General features: G+C 41.9%; 1 protein-coding gene across 1 annotated transcript in view; it reads right to left on the reverse strand.

Annotated features, from left to right (window-relative positions):
* Positions 1 to 25396, reverse strand: part of LOC139917344 (voltage-gated delayed rectifier potassium channel KCNH8-like) — a 67203-nt gene that overhangs the window by 20428 nt on the left and 21379 nt on the right. Inside the window, exons 4-9 of the mRNA XM_078290981.1 lie at positions 24673 to 24818; positions 21521 to 21779; positions 15945 to 16102; positions 13505 to 13712; positions 3246 to 3623; positions 505 to 704 (exon numbers count right to left, since the gene is read on the reverse strand). Coding sequence (XP_078147107.1) covers positions 505 to 704; positions 3246 to 3623; positions 13505 to 13712; positions 15945 to 16102; positions 21521 to 21779; positions 24673 to 24818 — 1349 coding nt within the window. The remainder of the gene's footprint in view (positions 1 to 504; positions 705 to 3245; positions 3624 to 13504; positions 13713 to 15944; positions 16103 to 21520; positions 21780 to 24672; positions 24819 to 25396) is intronic.

Below are 25396 nucleotides of genomic sequence, written 5' to 3' on the forward strand. Positions count from 1 at the left end.
ATCTTAGAATTTTCTATGGGAGTAAAAGTGAATGAGTGGCATCCTGGTGGATCAGTGGTCTAAGGCGCGTACCATGTAGATGCAATGTCCTAGGTTCGAATCTATCCCCCGATCTTTCCCGATCTTTCCTGTCTCACAAAATGCCAAAAATTAAGTACATTCTGTTGTGTCTCAGAGAGGAATTGTGCATTCACATGCTAAAGGATATATCGGAAAAACAAATTTCCAACGTGGTAACTTTTTTTTAAGCAAGAAGCAGCCAAATCCACATCATTCTTTTGTCTTCTGGGTTTGATTTTCCAACAGAATAGCATGTGAATGCAATGCTGTTCGGCACCCAACTTGAAAGTCCCAGATATCAGACCTAAGAAGACGTGCAGACTTTACAAATCCATGTGCGCATTCAACTAAAATCCATGTGCGCGTTCAGCTAAATTACCACGCAAAAATAAAGCAACTTTGACCTCTAGTCCACCACCCCCATCATTCCTGAGTCCCTCTTACCTCACTGACGTCGATGCCGTTGTTGACAGACCAGGTCGTCTGGAAACACTCCATCATGCGTTGCTCGAGGGCCTTGGGCAGCCGATGCACCCGGATAAAGTCCTTCAGGTCCTTGGTGCGAGTGTGATAGAGGGACCGGCGTGAGTACATCCTCTGGATGATGGCCGTCACATTACCAAACACCACGGCATGCATTAATGCTGTGAAGGAGAGAGACAAAGAGAGAGACACACCAGAATAGCTAGTCTCAGTAATTGACCAAGCATGTTTGGACAGTTTATTTGAACTCTGGAGCATTTGCTCGTTTAGTTCAGTTCATGTGGCCAGGTGGGAACAATGCCGTTCAAACTCAGGTGGCACCAAATAACCGCATCGAGATGCCTGAAAAAGCGAGTCTCAGTCCTCTTTCAAGAAAACTAAGGTGGTTCATTAGGAGTGAGAACATAATCCGAACCAACTACAGGAAACAACCCCAAAATACAAAGAGTCATGGGTATAAGGAGACAGATGTTGAAATTTGATAGCCAGAAGTCCCGCATGCTTGGAAAGTCTAGCATAACAAAATGAAGCGAGGGCAAACCTGATGCTCATATTGAGTTGTTTCTTCATGTGTTCTTAACTGGTATGAACACCAGAGAAGGTCAGTTACAGCAAAGAGCACAGACAAGTCCATCATGCTTAGTTAAAGTTACAGGGACTGGAATGAGATTTGTTTTGATCCCCCCAGCCACCAAAATCTCTTACCTGGCAGGATGACAGGTAAACAAAACGTTGTCCAATAAACAAGCTACTTGTGAGCCCATGTGACTTTTGTTTACAAGCTCTTGTGTGAAACAAACCAAATACAGAATTGTAATGTAAGTAAACTTTTCCACTATGACCACAGAAAACCAACTGTAGGTGTGATTGGATACCTAGAAGAAACTTGGCAACTGTAGAAAATCATCATAAAAAAATCATGGCAAGAAAGACATGAACATCTCAGTTTACACTGCAAACTAAATGAGACTTCAGATGAAATCCTAAATATCTTCCTGTCAGAGACGTTGAGAGATGATGATGGCACATAGAGGCAGAGTGAAAGAGATAGTCCAAAATTTGTGGAAATAAAAGGACAATACTCAGAATATATAAAGTAGTATTCCAGACATTTCTGTCCTCCCTAACACCATGAAACTCTCAGCAGTTCTCAGCGAGGAGGAAAAGCGTGTGTGTGTGTGTGTGTGTGTGTGTGTGTGTGTTGACACAAAGTTGGTCTCAGCATGCTACCAACTTGATAAATGTTAGTTCATCTTAGACTGACACATTTTTTTTCTTTTTGTCAGCAGCAAAGCATGTACCCTTTTTCATGTTAAACCACATTGATTCATGTGTACATTTTTATTTTTTAGTAGTAGTATTTTGTAGTGTCATGCAGCCATTTACTAATGAAAATGTAACAATCTCTTTGCTTTGTGATGTACCAAAAATATTTTGGCAATATTGGTTATTTTCCATCCATGCCAATAAAGCTTATTTGAGAGAGGGGAGGTGAGAGGTATGTCAGCATTCAAACTGCTTATTCAGAGTGTCTTTCATCTATACACCATCTATACATCAGAAATAGTCCTAAATCTGAGATGAGATGTTTAAAAAAAAATAAAAATGTAAATATACAGAACAAATTTTATAGATTTTATACAAATTTAAGTATACTGAATAGAGGCAGAAAAATATCAGTACACAAAATTGTATTCTTGTCACGGTCGAAAAGCCTCTGAAACAGCATGAAGACCATCATGGGACACTAAAACTCTCCATTGAATCCCAGGACAATGACAATAATAATATATTCATGCATATTTGCATGGAATCTGATCAAAATGTTTCAGTAGAATCAGTTCAGAGCTTCTCATAGACAACCAGTGTAGTAAATATGTAATCAATCAAACTGCATCATATCCATCATATCAGAGGTGTACCACACTGACTGGACCAGATCCCATTTTTAACAAAAGGACAATATCTGCACAATATATTGATCTAACCCTATTTCCTACCTTTCTTCTTTCTTTCATTCTTTTATCCCACTATCTGTTTCTCTCTCTCTGCACTATAATCAGATTAGAAGAGGGAATCAAAGCTTCCTCCGCCTCTAGCTTCACACCACATCACCAGTTGCCATTCTTCCAACTTGGACCCATCCCTACAGTGACGTGTGTGTGTGTGTGTGTGTGTGTGTGTGTGTGTGTGTGTGTGTGTGCGTGTGTGCGTGTGTGTGTGTGTGTGTGTGTGTGTGTGGCTAGTCATTGAGTCATATCCCAGTGAGTCATCCATTAATATGCAGTTACAACACAAGACAGGACACAAGGTCTGTATGACACAACAGAAAAACAAACAGGACTGACATCAGAACCTGTTTGCCTTTCTGAGGCATCAACTATTTGCTTTTCAATGGGAACTCAAGTTTCCTAGAATAGAATAGAATAGAATAGAATAGAATAGAATAGAATTACTTTTTCTTAGAGGTACTTCAGAAACGGTGACAGTGGACCATGAATCTCTTTTAAATCTCCCCTAATGACTGAATTGACAGGATTCAATAGATATAATTCAATTAAACTCTAACCTATATCTACAGTAGGATGTACTCTGGTGCAAATGGGTTTTTGTACTTATTCTTCCTATTATCATCATGGATGCCTTGAAAATTGTTGATTCATTTTTTGTGAATCAACAATTGATGTTGAGATGTTGCTCACCTCCAATGAGCATGGTGCAGATGGAGAAGATCTTCTCGGAGTCGGTGTTGGCTGAGACGTTACCAAAGCCCACACTGGTCAGACTGCTCAGGGCGAAGTACAGCGAAGTCACATAGGAGCTCCTGACCGATGGACCGCCACCCAGCGCCGTCCCTGAGCCATTCGGTTGCCTCGCCCCAGCCCTGCTGGCATTCCAGTGGCCTGAACCCAGCAAACCTGGGCCAGTCAGTGACTCCAACCCAGAGGCGTTCCAGTGATTGTAATTGGCCGGTCCGCCCGTCATGGTGCCCTGTGGCGAATCAGAGACTCCCAACAGGGAGGTCAGTGGCGCCAGGAAGTATGGTGTTCCCAAGCGTTTAGCCAGTTCATGGAGCCAGCCTGGTGGGGGGAGAGGGACAGTCAGGAAGAGTTAGCGTTTCTGTCAGTTTAATGAGAATGCATCAGCGCTTGTTTGATGACCTTTACTAGACGGCTTCGTTAGCAGTGGTAACGAGGCTGGAAGGGCATAGTAATTATTTCAGTGTGTTGGTGTTTGTGTGTTTGGGAAGGGTGTACAGGACAGACAGTGTGCACTCGCATTTGATGGCCTGCTTATGCGCCTGGTTCTGTATGTATGTGTGTGTGTCTGTGCGTATGCCTTGTCATGCCTCGTCATGTTTTGGCAGCTGTTTCAAGATGGACTTGATACTGTATATGTGTGTGCGTATGTACAGTACATCCGAGTATGAGTGGATGCCTTAATGCTATGTGTGTCTTGACCACTCATCCCTCATATTCTCCGATCTCTTCCTATCTCATTCCACCTTGCTGACTTACGGTAAATCCCTTCAAGCGGATAACCATCAGTACTTCACACAGTATTGTTGTTAAGTAACTGAGACATTAGTCTTTAAAGATGTGCATTGTCATTTTTTTTCTAAAAAAAATGGCAGTGGTGGAAAGAGTACTAATGTCCTACTCAAGTAGAAGTGCTGTTACTTAACTGATATTTTACTTAAGTATAATTAAAAGTACTGGTGTTAAAATCTACTTAAGTAAAAGTAAAAAGTAGCTCATTTAAAATGTACTCAGTAAAAGCTACTGAGTTATGTTTTAGAAAAGAGAACGTTGTTACATGTGGTTTTTTCCATGAAACTCTAAAAGGATGAGAGGACAAAGTTCAAACTAGATTCTTTAATTTGAAAAAATGGAAATTACAACATAAAGTGCAAAAACAAAGTAAAGCCAGGTTACTCTTCACGTCTTTGCTGACTGACCGTTCACTGTGAATGGCTCCACAATTGACCAATTTACAATAATCAAGTTTGTGATGCTTATGGAGAGCCCACAAAATGTGTACTCTGCAATGGATGGGATTTAAAATGTAGCTAAATACATACATACATGAGTAAATGTAATTAGTTACTTCCACCCTTTCCAATGAGCACAGTAGGGGAAAAACAGATCACCAACATTGTTTTTTTAGCATGAGGACGCACAAACACACCACATGCTGAAGGCATATAAGCATGTATTTGCACTTTTTCTGGATTGGTAAGTGATAATGTGCAAGATGCTATTTATTTTATATTTTTTTGTCCTCATTTTTTTGCTAAGTCATAATTGCTGTGGTGATTTTGCACTGCACTTCCTACAAATAACTTGAAACAGTGGTTTTGGTTGGTTGTTATATTGACATATAAACTTCACCAGTATTTCAACTGACACAAGGGTGAGAAGATAATGAGAAAAGTTTCATTTTTGGTTGAACTATTCCTTTAAGTGTGATGACTGAGCATTCCTGAGTATTCAACACAGTCCCTGCAGCCCTCCATGAACCCAGTGTACACTGTGAGACTGTCACTGGCCAGAACTCCAGCTCATTGGTGTTTCCTGCTCACTGTTTCCTGTGCTCAATACAACTCAGGTTAGAAACCTCCTAGCTCCAAGAAAGAGTGCTTAACGTCTGTAAGCTCCAGCTGTTTAGTAGAAACCATTATCTGTCTACGCAGTTGCGTCACAAATCTCCCAGCAACCACATCTGGCTCCATCATAGAGGTCCATAGGACGATTAGCTGTACACAAATAATGGCCACTTTAGGTACACCTGCCCATTAATGCAAATAGCCTGCTCCGCCAAACAGTGAATCATGTGGCAGCAATTCAGCATATAAAGCATGCAGACACGGTGAAGTGGTTTAGTTTGTTTGACCAAACATTACAATGGGCAAGACGTGATCTAAGCAACTCTGACTGTGGTCTGATTGTTGGTGCCAGATGTGGTGGTTCCAGCACCTCAGACACAGATGCCCTTTTGGGAGTCTCTTGGGAGTTTACAGAGAATGGTGCGATAAACATAACTAGTGAGCAAAAGGTACCCTTTCGCATCTGTATAGGATGCACCGGGTGTTCCATAGACTCCATGGTAAAACCTCTCGCGGCAGTATTGGACGCCTACAACTTTCTCTCCTAGCCACGGAACACATAGTCTAGTCTACATTTTCTGCCCAAATAAGGGATTCCGGTTTGCTGCATTTCTTTCTTTATAACAACTGTATTGTTACCTCTACTTTACAATAAGCACAATTTAAATAGAAGAACGCAGCTAGGAGTTCTGTTTCTAAACGTTGCATAATCCGTTTCATCATTGAACATACCTCTTTCTGCCCGTGAAACATAGCTGATGAAATCGCAGCAAAACAGCACCAAGAAATGTTTTTTATTATATCCTCTTATAACATCAACCTTTTGGTTCAGATTGTATTGCATCTTTGTAATATTGAGCAGTTTGCCTTTTCACAACCGTAACCTTCCACTGATTGGCACTTCCTATGAGCACTACACAATAAAAGCCCTGTTGCGTGGGTTTTGTAGTTTTGTTGTTGTTTCTCCCATAGTGGACGTTGTAAACATGAAATTGACATTGTTACTGGGGTATTTGAGGGTGGAAAAAAACAAATCTTTTGTCAGATTTTAGCCATCTTAATGGGAAGCAGGATAATTTCAGAAAATATTGCATTTCAACCCAACTCAGTGCCGCCTGCCATCAGTAACCCCACTCCCATGAAAGTGCAGCTCAGTAGCTTTCTAGAAAAGTTGACCCCATCTCTCTAGCCCAGGCGTGTCAAACATACGGCCCGCGGGCCAGAACTGGCCCGCCAAAGGGTCCAATCCGGCCCATGGGATGACTTTGCAAAGTGTGAAAATTGCATTCTAATTTTTCAATAAAATGCACTGCTATTCCTGACTTGTCCACTGGGGGTCGCGCTGTCCTAATAAGCGTAGCAGGCCCTGGATACGCTATGTTGTAGAATAGATCCCACTTGCCTACGTGTAGGCTACGTGACACAACACTATCAAGCGTCATGTTCATGCAGGAGCCGTCGGTGGAAAATTAAACATGTCTTTGTCAAAAAGGAGAAAAGTGGACACAGAGTGTCGGGTTTTCCAAGACAAATGGACCAGTTCATATTTCTTCATCGAGATAAATGGGAAGCCAGTGTGCTTGGTGTGTTCACAGCACATGTCAGTGCTCAAGGAATATAATATTCGGTGCCACTATCAGACTCATCATGGCGAAAAATACAACAACTTGCAAGGACAACTGAGAACAGAGAAGATAAATGAATTGTTGGCAGGTTTGAGGAAACAACAATCTGTTTTTAGTCGTAGCCGAGAGGTCAGTGATGCAGCTGTGAAAGCTAGCTACCTTATTGCTAACGAAATAGCATCAGCATCAAAGCCATACTCTGAGGCCGAGTTTGTGAAGACATGCATGGTGAAGGCTGCAGAAATCGTGTGCCCCAACAAGCGACAGGCTTTTGCCAACATCAGCCTGACGAGAAACTCTGTGGCAGATAGGATTTCGGATCTTGCTGGGGATTTGGACAGCCAAATTAAGGACAAAGTTAAGTCATTTGTTGCATTTTCGGTTGCAATTGACGAGAGCACGAACATTACAGATGTTGCTCAACTGGCTATCTTCATTCGTGGTGTTGATAAGACATTGACTGTCACCGAGGAGTTCCTCAAGTTGGTGCCGATGACAGACACCACAACAGCGAATGACATTTTCAACTGTCTCGTTGGAGCGCTGGATAGGGTCAGGGTGGATTGGGCCCACGCTATTAGCCTGGCTACTGATGGCGCACCATCAATGATCGAGAAAAAGGCAGGTGTTGTGACAAAATTCAGAGAGAAAGTACAGGCTGCAAATGGAGGGCATGCTTTTTGGACTTTTCATTGTATTTTGCACCAGGAAGCATTGTGTTGCAAATCGTTACGAATGGATCACGTCATGGGAGTGGTTGTCAGAACTGTTAATTTCATCCGAGCCAGAGGTCTGAATCATCATCAGTTTGACAGCCTTCTTAGTGACAAAGACATTACCCATGGCCTGCCATACCACACCGAAGTAAGGTGGTTAAGCCGAGGAGCCGTGCTGATGCGTTTCTTTGATTTACGAGAGGAAATTGGACAATTCATGGAGCAAAAGGGAAAACCAGTGGCCGAATTACAGGATACAGAATGGATGCAGGACCTTGCATTTATGGTGGATATTACAGACCACTTGAATAATCTGAACCAAATGATGCAAGGCAGCAACAAAGTTGTCACAAAGTATTATGACAGCATATGCGCCTTCCAACTGAAGCTGACTTTGTGGGAGACGCAGCTGTCAAATGGTGACCCTGCTCATTTTCCCCATCTCATTTTCCATTCATGCTGACATGAATCGGTACAAAGACAAGATTACGGGATTGCTGCAAGAGTTTCAGCAACGGTTTCAGGTCTTTGGTGAACTTGAGACACAATTCAAAGTTTTTCGCTCGCCATTCACAGTCAAGGCTTCTGATCTGCCTGTGGACATCCAACTTGAGATAATTGACTTGCAATGTGATACAGATTTGAAGGACAAATTTGCCTCAGTGGGCTTGGACACATTTTATCAGTATCTCTTACCGGGGTATCCCAAATTGACAGCCCTGGCTGCAAAGGTTTTGTGCATGTTTGGGACTACTTACCTTTGTGAACAAGCTTTTTCTGTAATGAGCATCAATAAAACAAAACTGCGTTCCAGGCTCACACACAAGCACTTAAATGACATACTGAAATTGGCAACTGCTCAGGATTTGACACTTAATATTGATGCACTTGTGAAGGCTAAGAGGTGCCAGGTTTCAGGAGCAAGTTAAATAGTAAGTAGCCTATTTCATGTTTTCTGTATTCATCACTAAATGGTAAACTATTTTCATTACCCTTGAATATAGAGAAGAATTGCACAGTTGCCGTCAATTGTAATGCACAGTTACAGACAGTAGACTTGATAATTTGTTTGATAGGCCTATGGTAGCTGAGATAACCCTATGTGAAAATGTGTTAAGTGTTTTCCTCATGTTACTGAGCAGAGTATTGTCATTATCCTTGCCATCAGTTTTAATGAGCAGTAGCCTAAACGTGTCCACCAATTGTTTTATGGAATGTGGAAAAACTGAGATATAATATTGTTGAAATTGCACTTTGAAATTGACATCTCAGGCTGTTCATCATCTGTTTTGTAAATGGATGGTCCTGTGAAAGTTTTCAAAATGTACCTGTACTTCTTTACACTAAAAGAAACAGGAAAATTTGGAGGTGTTGTTAGTTATAGGTTATTATGCAATGATTTTCTTTGTCTGGCCCACTTGAGAACAAATTGGGTCGCATGTGGCCCGTGAACTAAAATGAGTTTGACACCCCTGCTCTAGCCCCTTCTGTTGCTGCATAATAAGCCTTCAAAAGTGGCCCGGGGTCACAGTTCAAAGGGCAATATTGCAGTGCAGGAACCACCCATGTTCTTCATATTGATATATGTTACTCTCCGGGTCAAGGCCTTTCCAAAAATGTCTTCGATTTTGTCCTACGGCAAAGTTGAATTTTCTATTTCTATTTTCTATAGTGCTCATAGGAAGTGCCAAACAGTGCAAACTGTAGTTTTTCCGGGTGGAAGGTTACGGTTGTGAAAAGGCAAACTGCTCAATATTACAAAGATGCAATACAATCTGAACCAAAAGGTTGATGTTATAAGAGGATATAAACAAAAAAATTACAAAAATATGCTTTTGTTAGTGCTATTTTGCCGCAATTTCATCAGCTATGTTTCACGGGCAGAAAGAGGTATGTTCAATGACGCAACGTTTAGAAACAGAACTCCCGGTTGCATTCTTCTATTTAAATTGTGCTTATTGTAAAGTAGAGGTAACAATACAGTCGTTATAAAGTGCTATATTTTATGGAGTTTATTGAGATGCCACTGAAATAACTTGTTATATAGGTTATGAGCCAAATGTATTTATTTATCTAGCAGATGACATCAAATGCTAACATTTTTTTTTTTTTTTTTCATTTGGCCTCGAAATTGATCTACAACCATACTAACCAATTAAAAAAAAAAATCCATATTAGCACCAAAGAGCTCAAGCAAAGAACTGCAGCAAACCGGAATCCCTTATTTGGGCAGAAAATGTAGGCTAGACTATGTGTTCCGTGGTCTAGGAGAGAAAGTTGTAGGCGTCCAATACTGCCGCGAGAGGTTTTACCATGGAGTCTATGGAACACCCGGTGCGTCCTATACAGACGCGAAAGGGTACCTTTAGCGTCGTTATCGTGACGCCAAGGGATTTGACAACGAGTCAACATAGGACGAGTTGGGAATGAGCACGGGTTGAAACACCTTGTTAATGAGAGAGGTCAGAGGAGAATGGACAGACTTCAAGTTTTCAAGTTCAAGCTAACAAAAAGACAAATGCTCCAATAACAGCTCTTAACAACAGTGGTGTGCAGAAGGGCATCTCTGAACACAGTTGTTGGCTCTTATGATCAATGCGCTATAGCACCAGATGACCAACCGGTACTAGAAAGGTGTACCTAATAAATTGGAGTGAGTGTATAACAACCAAGCTAGAAAAAACAGAGACACCTGAAAGACATTGTTGTGGTGTGGATGTAGGTCAATTCAGTAATGTTATGCCCTCTTTTCTGGGCTTCCAAAGAGGACTGTAAGGCAACTACAGCTTACCCAGGTTGCTGCAGCTCACGTCTTGACTACAAAGACAGAGCACATAACACCTGTTCAGTCAGGAACACTCTCGTCATGAAGTTGAATCCATTATTGTACGAATGGTTATACAGTTGTATTTGTCTGTACAGGTTCTGCTCTCTAGGGTTAAGATTCAGCAGGGAACGCAATCAACGCCCCCAGGGGTATACACAACAGAACCCAGCAGACACATATCATTGAATATGATATGGAATATACATATGGAATATACATAATTCCACGAGACAAGCCTAGAGAAACATACCATCACACGTATATTGATTAATACGGAACCAGACAGGAGGAGGCTGGGGTGGTGCAGGGAGTTAGCAGCACAAACTGTCAACAGCAGCATGGAGCTGACAGCATAAATGGACCACCTTGTTTGAAGTGCAGAATGTGATTGGTTTTTGTTTGGATCAGCTGACGATCAGGTGATGTGGCAGACATGACTTACGTGTCCTGAACTAACTCGATGTTTCATTTCTTAGATCTCTCCACTGGTTTCTAGTGAGCACAAGGATTGATTTCAAGATTTTGCTCCTGCTACAAAGCTCTGGTCTGGCTCCACATTACATTTCTGATCTGTGTATTAGTTCATTCAGCCAACTCAGTAAACAGAATATTGAGAATGAATGCAAATATAGATACTGAGTTCAGTATGGCGTCTAGGCTGTGATCTTGTCACTCCCTGCGAGCATACACCTGACGACAGGGAACTTCCCCCCCAAAGCTATCAGATACAGAGCCGGATTCAAACTATTCTATTTCCGGTGGAGCACCCACCATGTGGCCTCACCAATATCCCAATGCAAGCTATGTATCTTAGGATCAAGCAAGGTCATTGTAACATTATGTGGAACCTTCTATGTGTGGGCCAGGCACTATTCTCCGTGTGGCCATTCTCCTACTAGACACCACTGACCAATGAGGAAAAATATACTATCTAGTGGACCCTCTATGTGTGGACCAAGCACTAGCCGCCATGTGGCCATTCCCCTCTAGGCACCACCGACCATCGAGGGTTATATACTATCTAGTGAAATCTACTGCATTTGGCCATCCCTCTAATGAGCAGCTTCCAGAAGGATACAATCTGTGTACCCAGCAATCCACCTGATATGCAGCAGCAGAGCAAAGGTAAGCTGCAGAAAACCAACAGCCTATTTCAGTCAGGACAACACATATTGATATTAATAATATTTATAAATAGTTATGACATGCGATAAGTATTGGCGGAATAGATCTGCTTATAGCTTGCTGCTGCACATGCATTAGACTTTCAGTCAGGGAGTATATATCCCCCCAAAGCAGAAGACTTAAGCCACCAAAACGTGTGCGCTGCAATTATGTGACGTTTCCTCTGCATGGAAAGTAATGCAACCGGGATCTATAAGAAACAGTGGAACCTATGTGAGCCTCCCACTTAAATGCTTACACTGTCCTTCTCATGAGGCGTGTAAGTTCAGCAGCTGCAGACCGCTCTCAAATGAACATATGGCAAGATATGTGCTTGCAGTATCTTGAATTAAGGGAAATATTCTACATCACTTAATGTACTTAGCCCGAAGGCATGCTTTTCACTGAGGTGGCAGCCAGCAGCATGTCAACATTTCAAACATATGCCAAATGCACACACTAATTACAGGAATAACTTGAATTGAAAATTAACCTCAGCCAACCTTATTAGATTCATATTAGAATAAATGCAATTAATTGTAAACAGATAAGCTTGCAACATGATAAGCGCAAATAAAATAATACTCAGCTTAGATTATTTGCAGCAGCGCTAGTACTCGGGGCAACGTGGACATCCAGCATTCTTGGTAGTGATGTGACGTCATCAAAATCCCTAGGAAAGGAAGGCCCTGGTGTCTGATAGCGGAGATGCGGCAGAAGCAGTGGAATGCTTCCAGGGCGTTTCCAGAGCTTGAATGCAGTCATACATGACCGATTGAGGTCTGGATATCATGAAAGCTATCCGAGTTTGAACTCTCGCTTGGGAGTTGCAGCAGTGCAGAAGCGGGAAGAGCAGTGACAAACTTTCAGAGGCGGTATGCGTGGACTTTATTGCCAGGAGAGGTCCGATGGCAACATTTTGAGTGCAAGCAAAATAGCAAGCCTCATGATAGCATATTAGCAGTTTGCATGGGGCACAAGAGCCAGGAGGTAAGGCAAAAATGCAAAGGTAATAAAACGTATGTCCCACAGGAGCCGAATGTATGCAGGTTTTCATTCCAACCACAGACTGCAGACCTCCTCTCTGGTTGAATGTGTGCAAAGTAGTGACATCACCTTGTGTAGTCTTTGGTTGGAATGAAAACCTGCGTACATTCAGCCCTCCATGGCACATGGTTGAATAGCCCTGACGTAGATGAACGGAACAACACTTAATGTAATGATGAAACGTTGGTATGGTGAGCAGCAGCAACACTGTAGCAGCAGTGATCAGCAGTCTGAGCATTGCAATGCTCAGACTGTGAGCAAGTGCATTTGGAGCTTAAATAGACCACCTTATTGCAAGGGAGGCACTTGATACGGGTTGCAATCAGTAGTGTGTGTATCACATGTCTTGCAGCATGACTCAAGTTGTCTGCCTGAACTAGCTTTGCAGGCTTTGTTTCATTTATGAAGCTACCAGGTCTCTCAGGTAATCTGGCATTCTTAAAGATCTTTTATTGCTTTTATGCACCTAATCCATGGAACAGACTAGGAATAGAATAGATCTAGATCTGATTATATAGTTACTGAATGGATGGAGGGGAGGGACACGTGGGGAATACATACTTTACAGTATATAGTTGTGATGGATATAGGGTGGTTGGGGTGGTTGAGAATGGGAGGGCAGTATGTCCTGCTGACAAAAAATCTGTAAAAAATTGTCGCCATCACTGTATCTTAGAAAGAATGAGCGATGAAAGTCACGTAGAGGATCTTTGACATTCATTTTCTAATATAGGATACAACAAGAAATGAGATGTTCACCATTTGAAAAATATGAGACCTACTCTTGCAAAACGATTGCTATCACAAAATGAAAGATAGATTTTTTTGGTTGAGGAAATGAAAACACATTTACAGATTGGATCCTTGGATTATATAGTTTTTGAATGATGAACTTCAGGTAATATTTTTTTTCCCAATTTGGATACATAGCATTTTGTATATATCACAACATGCACACACAGCCACCCACACACACCTATATCCCAGGAGCTGGGGCTGTTGCTTTCGATCTCACTGCGGCCGATGAAGTACCAGACACAGGCCATCCAGTGGGCCAGCAGGGCGAAGGTGGACATGAGCAGGGTGAGGACCACGGCACTGTACTGGGAGTACCGGTCCAGCTTCTGGAGGAGGCGCAGAAGGCGCAGGAGGCGCACCGTCTTCAGCAGGTGAACCCCAAAGTTCTGGAGAAGAGAGGAGTTGTGAAGTTGAGGGTATCCACACATTTTACACTAGGTATAAAAAAAGTGTAGCCCCATTGGGATTAGTTCCTCCAGGGTAGGTAGGTAATTCTAATTACCTGAATTATTACTTGAGTTATTTGTCAAGTTTAATCCTGTCTGGAACGAATTAGTACTACCAGGGGAGGTGAATTGAGCAGGGCCAGAGCGAAGTTAAAAAGACCCTGTTTCAGACCCTGCCTAGTTGGTGTGCTACCTTTAGATGTTCCTGCTACTTTTCAACCTACACGCCCCAGGTAACTTTTGATGTTTGGATTGTTTGAGGCACATTTTGAGATTTGACAATCCAAGGACCCGCCACACAACGGCACCCATAGTACAGCAAAACAGGCAAAACTTCAATTGGCTCCATAGTATTGTAACGCCCCACTACTGATTATTAGAACCTTGTAAATCAGACGGGATTAAAATTACCCCAGGACATCAGAGTCTAGATGCAGACATCCAATGTCTAGATGCAATATGTAATTCAGCCAGACTTTTTACCAGGGTAACCAAAGAAAATCACTGGCATGTCTATTCCAAACAGGATAAAATTCCTGAGGTAAAAATTACTTATCGCCAGACCTCTGGCAATTTTCTCCCTCGACATCTGTATTATCTGTATATCTGTCCAAATTCCCTACTGTTTTTCAGTTCACCCAGTAGGTGGTCTGATGAATCAAGGTTTCAGCTCATTTGAAGATAATTTGGACACCAGTCGCGTCACTTACTGATCACCAAGGAATTTCATTTATGTCTGTGAAAGTGAAGACTGGCCAACATGGAAGCGTTTGAAGATAATTTAACTGGTATGAACCTACACCACACACTCCTTACTGGGAGACAATAACTAGAAGTCCGGGACAAGCTAGATCCTATGAGCTGCTATAATGGACAATAGTAATGACAGCTACAGGTAAATTTTCGATCTGTAGGCTAACCAGGATTGAATTTGTGGATTTGTGGAAGTGACACTTAGTGGAAGTGACACTTAGTCCATACCTTTTTTAGCATAAAAATCCAATGACTATCTATTAAAGAACTAGCAGGCTTTGCATCCTGGATCCAACCAAACTACTTGCTTTCATCTGTAATTTTCCATTGGTTAAAAAACATTGAAATCAGTGAGTAAAATAAGGGAGGAGCATGGCTAATATTTATAATCCCATCCCAATGGGGCTTTAGTCCGTCTATCACCCTAATTACCTTTGATTTATATCAGAGGGTGGGATCACAGTCTACCTATCTCTCATCCTAATTACCATTGACTTATATGAGAGGATGGCATCACAATGTACTCATCTATCAACCTAAATACTAGTGAGTTATATTGGATGTTGGTCTACCAATAACCACTACACCAAATAGGAAGAGGAAGAGGGAAGAGGAGGAAGGCATGTCTGATTCTGTACTGTACAACTTTCTAATCAGTATTATTTTGAGAAACATCTTAAACCATGTCAGTAATGGTGGCCACGTTGAGATACAATATGTCAGCATACGCTGGGAAAAATTACATATTTTCATGGTTGATTTTACTTTTTTCCAATAAAAACATTACTTTTCACTAGCTTTTGGTTTCCTTAGCCAGTTCTTTGTAACATAACAGACTGTGTGTGTGTGTGTGTGTGTGTGTGTGTTGCTGCCTCGGGCTCTTCTGTACGGTTGCAGGCTGTTTTCACGGTCTTATTAAATCAATGGGCGAGTGAGAGGCGAACAGCGGGAGAGTACTATCGATAAAAGACTGACGTCTATTACCACTGGCAGGGCCCAGGGAGCCTCCATACATCAGACACACACACACACACACACACACACACACACGCACAAACGTACAAAGACACACACAAATTGCACACAAAAACACACGAAGATGCAAACAAAGACAAACATGCACAATTCATGCACTTACCCACGCCCATAAATATGCAAACACTACACATTTACACACTGTACACACAGAGACACACATGCACACATGCAAATTACACTGTGCATGCGCACACACACGTTTCTGACTGCTCAATGCGTCTTACACTAACAGTACCCAGAACCACTGATAGACCAGTACAGAGGTATGTCTGTGTGGGAATGTGTGTATAAGTATAAGTGTGGAGGAGGCACTGCTTCTGCTGTATCTGTGTGTGTGTGTGTGTGTGTGTGTGTGTGTGTGTGTGTGGGTATCAGACTCACCACACTGATATTGAAGGCGTAGAGCAGGTCAAAGGGCAAGGCTGCGATCAGATCCACAAACAACCACGATGTGACGTAATGAATGCAGATGGAGCGAGCGTCATACACAACCTGGCCAGATGTGCTCACATAGGTGGTTCGGAAGTTCAACACGATGTCTGGCACGCAAACACAACATTAGAGAACATCAGCCAACATCAATATATCACCCCAATATTTGTAACCACATTAGTTAGGAGTGCCATTGTCCATTATCTGTGGAGGCATGGTGTAATATTGTGCTAACAGATGAATTGTTAAAGTCTAATTGACCCCATTTATGCCTGGGATTACCGTCCTGGGTATTGAACTAGGTTTGGATAGAGCAAAAATGCATTAAATCCAAGTGTAAATGTAAACATTAACAACAAAGTGTGAATGTAATGTGTCTCCATACTACATGTAAGTAACATACCTCATACATTTTCATATAAATACATGTCCATTTTGTTACTCTCTATCACTGATTGATATGACACAATTGTGATTCAACCTATAGCCAGCTCATGAATAGAAGCTAGTACAGAATAGCTACCATGGCTGAACAGACAAAGAAAAGAGCGCCACCTACAGAAACTCAAACTGCATCAACAGAAAATCCAAGGAAGAAGACGTCACACTGTTTGATTGACAAGTGCTAGAAAGTGCAGCGCAGAAACACCACAGCAATAACCACTTTGCACCAAAAAGAGACAAGAAAAAACAAGTACAGATCCTGTACAGGCCCACGGCGCGTGTGTGGCCACTAGCTGTGGCCACACTGATCTGTCGGATAGATTTCTGTCCATTGGGCTGTTTTGGAATGTCAGTATGGTGGGAGAGGCAGAAATACAGTAGCCTAGCTTTGCTCATAACGGTGCTACTTCATAGAAACAAGTTAAATTCACTTGAACACATTGTTTTATCACTCACATTGGGGTGAAAATAGGAAAGAATGTGTTTCTTCTTTCTCAACATTTTCACAACACAACTTGTCAGCTCTGCAGCTCAGATTAAACCATCTGTGTCATTTGATTGTGCACTTGTTTAATGTGGCGCGGCATCCTGGTTGAGTGGAGTTTTCCGTTTTTAAGCACTGTGATTGGCCCGAAGGTCCAAACACCGCCCAGTCGGAAAATTTTGGTCATAAAACGAACCAAGCCAGTAGTTTAAGCTCCTAAAACAGGTACAACCACCAGTACTGCTCTTTATTTATTTTTTCAGAACCGGAACGCGTGTGACGTCGTCAAACTCCCGGAACGGCGTACTGGTGCGTTCTGGCCCAATGACCCCCTGGATATAGCCTAGGTTTGTTTCCTCTGCCAAGAGATTCAGGGCCAGTCAAAAAACATTTCCGGCTAAAGCCCGGAAGCCCGATGCTCATGACGAGAACAATAACCCATAGGCGAGAGGCCATCTCTTGGTCAAAGACGCCCTCTAGAGGCCATCTCACGAAGCGACATCTCACTAAGCGCTACCTGACTGACTGACTGACTGAATGCATGACCTGAATTTGTCGCGTGATGCCCTCTGCTGGGCTGTGGAAAAAACACACCCTCCTACACTTGGACCTACCACTCACTACAGAGGAAATAATGTTATTAGGTACCTACCCTCTGGAAAAGCCCTGGGCCCTGGCGGTTTCACAATCAAATTTTATAAGACCTATGCTGAAGAGCTTGTGCTGCTTCTCCTAAATCTATATGGGTAAGACTGCTATATACACACCCAAGTTGTCACTAATAGTTTGGTCTCCACCCCCTTTAACCTTGCCCGAGGCACAAGGCAGGGGTGTCCCCTGTCCCAGATATTATTTGCTGTAACCCTAGAACCATTAGCAGAGGTCATATGCAGACATCCTGCCTTTCCAGGAATAAAGGTAAACCAAAACGCACATAAATTAATGCTATATGCTGATGATATTCTGCTCTGTTTCTGAGCCAGATCGCTCTCTTTTCAATCTGATTAACTCTTTTTCTAAAATTTCAGGATATAAGGTTAACTAGGCAAAATTGGAAGCCCTCTCCCTTACCTCATACTGCCCTCAGCATCAGATGATCAAGAAAATCCAGTGCCTTAAAGTTCCATCTCCACCCATTCACTGAATTCATAACTTCCTCAGCAATAGACCTCAAGCAGTAAGGGTTGGCAACACACTGTCACCCGTTATCATCATCAATACTGGTGTGCCTCAGGGCTGTATGCTCAGCCCATTCCTTTACACCCTTTATAAAAATGACTGTCAGAGTCCTACTATGTACTGCAAATATGCAGATGACACAGCCATCCTTGCACTCCTCAAAGACAATGGGCCTCATTCACAAAACTTTTCTTAAATTGTTCTTACTTTTGTTCTTAAGAAACATGCCTACGCAAAACCAACGTGGGATTCATGAAGCATGTGCAGAGTCTCGATTTTTGCGTATTCCAGGTGTATCTGATGATGAATGCCACTTGTTCCTTAATTGGATGCGCGTGCCTGTTGATGCTGATTAGCATAGGTAGACGGCCTGGCAACTCCATAAAAGGTCTGCTGTCTGAAGGGTCGTGCGCAAATGGAAAGCATTACTGGAGTGGTGGAGAATGGCAAACAGACCCAAGAAGAAAAATTCAAACTCTGAAATAGAAGTGTTGTTGTCGGGAGTGAGAGAAAAAAACATATATACTTTTTAAAAGTGTAAGCGGTGGAGTGACAGCAACTAAGAAAGAAAACATGGCAAGAAATTACTGATGCTGTCAATGCTGCAACATCAGAAACACACACCTTGAATTAAATTAAAAAGAAACGGTTTGACTTACAGTTTGAATCTAAAAAGCGAGGGCGATAGTCTAATTCCAAATAGATGCAGTTTATTAGATTCAGGCGGACGGCAGGGCGCTGCAGAAATGTTTGGGGAAATAATATGGAGACTGTGCTGTCAGGTGTCCAGTCATCAGCGGAGTTGGACACTGGTTTAATTCAAGCAGCATCTCCATCTGATGGTAAGCTCAGACTTTAGGCTTTATAATAATATTGCTGGTTTTGACTGTAGCTCTTGGCAGGAGCTTTCTTCCTGCGGTGTCCAAGCACATCCAAAGTCCTTCCAGCTCAGTATGCTGCGCTCGCTCTGTGGCGGAGCGAGTGCACGTATGATAATTATATGATCGCTGCTGAGGGGTCTGAAGGTTTATCAGGTATGTCATTAGCAATGTGGTCAAGGCATAACCTCTATCACCTAGAGACAAACTAGTTAGTCTTGAGACTCAGGTTAATTTGCGCCATGCGTCTCCAGCAGCACCTGCTCGAGACGCACGACCACCCTGCTGTTCTGCAGCACCAACGACTCGTGGCTCCCTCCTGGACAGGGGAAACCACATGTAGGAGGTTTAGGTTGGCGTCACAAATTAATTGAATGTTTATGGTATGTTATTGTTTGTGATTTAAATAGGGGAAAGCGTTTGGAGACGGTGCTTTGATGCGCACAGTCTATTGCTCCTGTGGTAAGATAAGATAGAACTTTATTGATCAATAAATAATATAATAATATATGTATGATAATATACGATAATAATGAATCACTTTAATCACTCAGGTTTACAATTGAATAGAACTGCCTATGAATTTGTTCATATAGGCCTAGCTTTGTTAATATGGTTATTATCACCAGGCTTACAAATGGACTGAAACACATTTTGTTGTTGATATGAGATCTGGGACTGCTAATAGATTTTGCTTAAAGAATAAGGCATTTTAAGTAGAAATCACTTCATGCGTAATGCCCCACGCATGTTTCCAAACACACGTAGATTTTGATCGTACCAAAGAACAAATTCAGGTAAGAAAAAAAATGATGAATGCCGAAATGTTTGTGGAAACGTTCGTAAGTACACTTTAAGATCAAATCTGATCGTACGCATGTTTCGTGAATGAGGCCCATTAACTCTCTCTGCCTACCAACAGTCCATATTTCACTTCACCACATGGTGTAACAATATGTTCCTCCAGCTAAATGTCTCCAAAACCAAAGAACTGCTCATCAGCCCCCCATAATGCCCGATCTCGCCCCCAGTCCAACCATTATTCATGGTGAGACAGTAGAGGTAGTTGAGGTGGTCAAATACTTAGGTATTACACTTGACAGTAATCTCATTTTCAGCCAACACGCCACAGACATTCATAAACACTGTCAACAGGGATTCTCAGTGGTTCAAAAACCTGTCTGTCCAACCCCACCTCCTCCTCCTATATCATAGCATCATTGAGCCAGTGCTATGGCACCATCGATGATCACACACACACACAGCCACTCAGATAATTGGTCTTCCAACTCCCAATCTATCTGACCTCATTTCAACAGCCACAACACGTAAAGCACACATAATTGCACATGACCCAGAGCACCCACTCTATTGTCACTTTACTCTCCTCCCCTCTGGTCGCAGATACTGGACACCTGTGTGCAGGAAGGCCCGCTTCAGTAAAAGCTTTGTCCCCTCAGCCATACACGCTCTCAACAACTTTCCTCCACCCTTGTGATTCCTGTTCAAACTACAGCTTGATGTTCTCTGTGATGTCAGTTGTTGTTGTATGGTGTATGATTCATTGTATCATGATTTTGTATGTGTTCTGGCTTGTGCCAACTGTGAAAAATAATTTCCTCTCTGAGGACAATGAATAAACAATCTATCTATCTATTTTATTGTGTTTACAGGCACCACCAACCCTGTGGTGCCTGTAACATGGCAAGATGAAATTTACGAATAAAAGTGATACACAGACTAATGGTGTGATACAGCCTTAAAATCTGATCGACAAGTCACTGGAAGTCCATTCATTTCCTATAGAGCTGAGCGACCAGGGAAACTCTGGATGTGCGGATGGTCAACAAGCTTGTCAGCCTGTGAAAGCTGGCCACGGCTGAACTTTCCACAGTCATTGGCCAGCAATAGCCAATCAGATTTCAAGCACTTCCTTGTTTCCTTACTGATGTAATGTCATTTCATGAAAGCAATAGTTCCACTTGGCAAGTGCGAAATGGACAAGGAGATGATAGAACTTTTATTTGAAAGACTACATGAATAAACATTTCAAAAACAATGCTTAGACGTTGGGTCGTCTGAAAATTGTTTTCTGTTTATTTCCAATTAATGCTATTTAATTAGCGCTTGCTAGCTATAGCTTTGTTTTGATGAGTTATCATGCAGATATACATGATTGTTGCTGCAGACCACTACATACGCAGATGCAATCGGAGCTTCTTGCACCACCAACAATCGGTCAGAATAGAGCAACCTATCAATCACATTGATCGCTGTAGGAAAGCAAGGAAATTGAACTTTTGAGTGTCTATGGTTCAAATCTGTTTTGTATGTACTCAAGGATGAAGGCATCATATCAGAACCTGTTTTTGACCAGTTGTTTCTTGTCACACAGTATGTGTGGTTTACTTTGGCAGTCTTCACACTGAAGATACAAATGAATCACAGCAGCATCTTGAGGCTGTTTGGGCTACATCTTCTCCAACTCCATTACATATTCATGCATTTTTTTTCATACAAGTGTGTGCAACCAGCCTCACCAATTATAAACAGTATCTCCACCAGGATATCGCTGACACTTGGAGGGTTACGTGCCGCTGAGCCACCGTCCTCTCGTATCTCCACAGCGGTGAAGCAGACGTTATAGGGAACAGTGATTGCTACATAGAACGTGGCCAGCAAGATCAGCCAATCCCAGCCGGCCTTGAAAGTACCGTAGTGAAGGAGGATGAACCGGGACTTCTGGATGTCCGCCACCTTGTACTCCGGGACGGGGTTAGCGTTGGCTCCAAGAACACTCTGGAGAGGACGGGGTGGGGTGGTGTATGGACACACACACACACACACACATACACACACACACACAATCACAGATTAATAATCAGTTGTTGGCTGTTTGAGAGAGGGGAAGGAGTTAGTCACACTAAAGGTTCTGGGGCTATGCTTATTATTCACACTGGGGTGGCCAGGCTTGATGTAGGTGCCGTAGGTGGAGTTAGCCGCTAAAATAAAGTAAAAAAAGGCACCTGGCAGTGGTGTGTCACGTGCATCACAACAACGAGACAAGTAGGTGAAAAAACAACTGATAAAAGAATATCAGAAACAATAAAGAAACTCAGAGAGAGAGAATGTGCACCTCTTTTCTCTTTCTCCTGCAGCCTTGTTATCGTTTGTAAGTCCACTACCACTTACCAGCCTGCCATCAGTCTAAATTAGCCTCACTGGTTGGTAGTATGTATGGTACTCTTCAACAAAGGAAACAGCATGAAGAGAAATCATTTATTTATTTAATAAGGAAATACATTTGATACGCTCAATATTGATAATGCTCAAGAATGTTCAACGTTGCTTATAGATTTTACAACAAAAATCCTTATTTCAGCAGCTATGCGTGGTGTAACCACAAAAAATGTTGGCACAAGGAGAGAAAAGCATTAAAATCTAAATCACATATTGGAGGAGAAAACGTGACCCCTCAGCCCTACTTGTGTTTTGTCTTGTGGAGTGGACCCTGGTAGACTGTAGATCGGTGCAGTTTTTAATCGAGCGACTCATAGTGGCAGTCAATCGATCAATCGGAGCCCATATTCCCACTCTATGTCTTTCTCCACTTCGAGTGGCAGAAAAACCCAAACAAAGAATGACTGAACCTACTTTCAAGACGCTAGAGCAACTACATTTCACTTTGGGATGGGCCCAGAAATGTGTCAGACCACATTTGGTCACACTCCATAGCACCATCATCAGGCCACCCTTGCAACAGCATCTATTTTTTTCATTTCTCCTACAAAGTTGCCTCATTCTCCACCAAACACACAGTGTATTTCAACTGCCTGCATCATCTTTGTATCACAGAATCTTGATACTTGTAACTGTGATGCACTGTGATGTGACTTGGCCGTGCTGCACAAAAGAAGTTCATGGAAAGACAAACAGGAAGGGATGTGGAATTCTTTAATGCCTAAATGTTAGATATATAAATGTTTGCGAAGGTCTAAAAGTGTGTCAGACCACATTTGGTTGCGCTCTATGGCTTTATCATAAAGCCAAAAATTGGCAATGTGTCATGCACCATTTCACCTGCAGTTGCAGGACTTTCACAGAAAAGTTCTATCTTTCATTATCATTATTATTGTCATCATCATCATAATCACCATCATCATCACCCTCATCATCATCCTTTCAATGGAGAGTTTTAGTGTCTTGTGGTTTAAATGCTGTTTAAAGTCTTTTCCACCATGCTAAGAAAACATTTCTGGAGGAAGCAATGAATATTTGTAATTTGAAAGTATTCAAATTTAAAGATACTGAATATTAGCACAAAATATTGGCTATCGGTGGCTTCATTCCAAAAATATTGGTATTGGCCTCTTAAAATCTTTATCAGTCAAATCCTAGTCCATATACTAATTCTTCTTTTACAAAAAATATCTGGATTTTAAAGACAGAGTGATACTCTACATTCATTCATATTTTGTATGGACAAAGTAATGACATGAGTATACAGTATGTGACAATAATTAACTTTATACTATGCCTAATAATACATCTTCTCTATTGTCAAGGTCCCTGTGTGTTGAGCAGATCATGTAGTTTAAAGTTAAAATTAATACAAATCAAGTTGTGGCGCAAACAAGCCCTCAAAAAGAGCACTGCGCAACAAAATTGCCCTTTCATCAGCAACTGCAAGGGCAAATTGCTTCTGCTGTAAGACTAATCCACCAGCACTGGCACATTTCGTATCATAAAGCTCCTTTATAACTGGAGCATTCTATGATCTGACTTTCTTGGATGAAAAAATGTGCTGAGTCTTACAGCATTGACAGCAGCCATTCTGAAAGGTTGTACCAAGACCTGTACCAAGTCTTGATGGCACCTTTCAAAACCTTGCTTACAAATAAATATTAGGTGGGCAAAATGATGAGATTTATATTACATTTGCATGTGCATGACCATGACAGGCACAAAGCGGTTGTATTTGTCGAACCAACACTATTAAGCTTTCCAGTCATTGCGCACCCATGGCTTTCTGATTTGATCATTTTGGTGATATACAGTAGCACTCTCGTCCCTGCACAAACCTTTAGTGAATCTTTTCCTGAGCGTCTTTCCTTATACTGCCAAAATACTGTCATGGTTGTGATTGTGATGATGCTGATGCTGATGCTGATGATGACAGTGATGATGACGATGATGATGTTGGTGACATCAGTGAAGATGATGACAAGACAAGGAAGATATTACAATGATGAGGTTGATGATGGGGAAATGATGATCCTGGTTAAGACTGGAGTAATTAAATTTTTTTATTTATTCATTTCTTTTTTCTGTAATGTTTTTTGTAAACTAATTCTTCATTTAAAGGCAATGTATCCCAGAGTTCCCCTACCATTGAATAGGTGTGGTGGGTCACTCTGCCTTAAAGAGTTGCTAATGCTAAAATAATTTCATCAGTCTGGGTTTGGAGAGTTTTAGTGTCCCATGATGGTCTAAATGCTGTTTCAGAGGCTTTTCCACCCTGAAGAAAATAAAACTCTGGGGGAAAACACTGAATCCTTATACTTTTATGGAATTTGTTTGACCTGAAAATGGTCAAATTCAGTTATCAGCTATCAGCAGCTTCAATCCAAAATCAGTATCATGTCTCAAAAACGCATCAGTCAAACGTTAATTCGGACAGAAGTTATCTCACGTTGTTGATCTTCAGCTTGCTCTTGGTCTTGTCCTGTTTCTGGAGGTGTCCGGACAGCTGGTAGAGGACGGCCCGGCTTCGGCGACGCTCCGTCGAAAAGCTCGGCGGGCGGTTGATCCGACGAACCTCCAGACCTGTTTCCCCATCTAGAACCAGGGACAGATGACAGGAGAGATGTGGGAAGAGGTGTGGCATAAATGGTCATCACGTAAATCAACTGGGGTCCAGGATTCTGGGGGGGGAGGGGGGGGGGTGGGGGCAGCAAAATTAGGAGCACTGTTACCTCCCTAGACAGTTATGTAATTCCATACAAAGTCATATCTAACGACAAAAAAAAGACACTAGGTCTGTGGTGCTTTTTATTTTCTTTTTGCTTTTGCTTTTGTTTTTATGCTGTTGCTGCTTATTGGTAATACTAAAAAAGTGATGGTCATAAAGATTTATACAGACATCATAAACACATTATAATCTGATCATAATCATGTAGTATGACAGTGTTATGAGGTTGTTACCCCTGGAGACTCTGCTCATATGAATCATGACACATCAATTATGTTATGAGCTCTGGAATTCATAAAGTCTTATAAGTAATTCATGAGGTCAAGACATTATTCAAAGTCAGGTGGCTTATAACAGCCTCATAACTGTGTCATACCATGTTCATAATGCATTATGATATATCATATTATGACATTTTCTGATGTGCTTGTTATGAGCTTATGAT

The sequence above is a fragment of the Centroberyx gerrardi genome, chromosome 21 (assembly GCF_048128805.1).
Source record: "Centroberyx gerrardi isolate f3 chromosome 21, fCenGer3.hap1.cur.20231027, whole genome shotgun sequence".
Lineage (NCBI taxonomy): Eukaryota > Metazoa > Chordata > Actinopteri > Beryciformes > Berycidae > Centroberyx > Centroberyx gerrardi.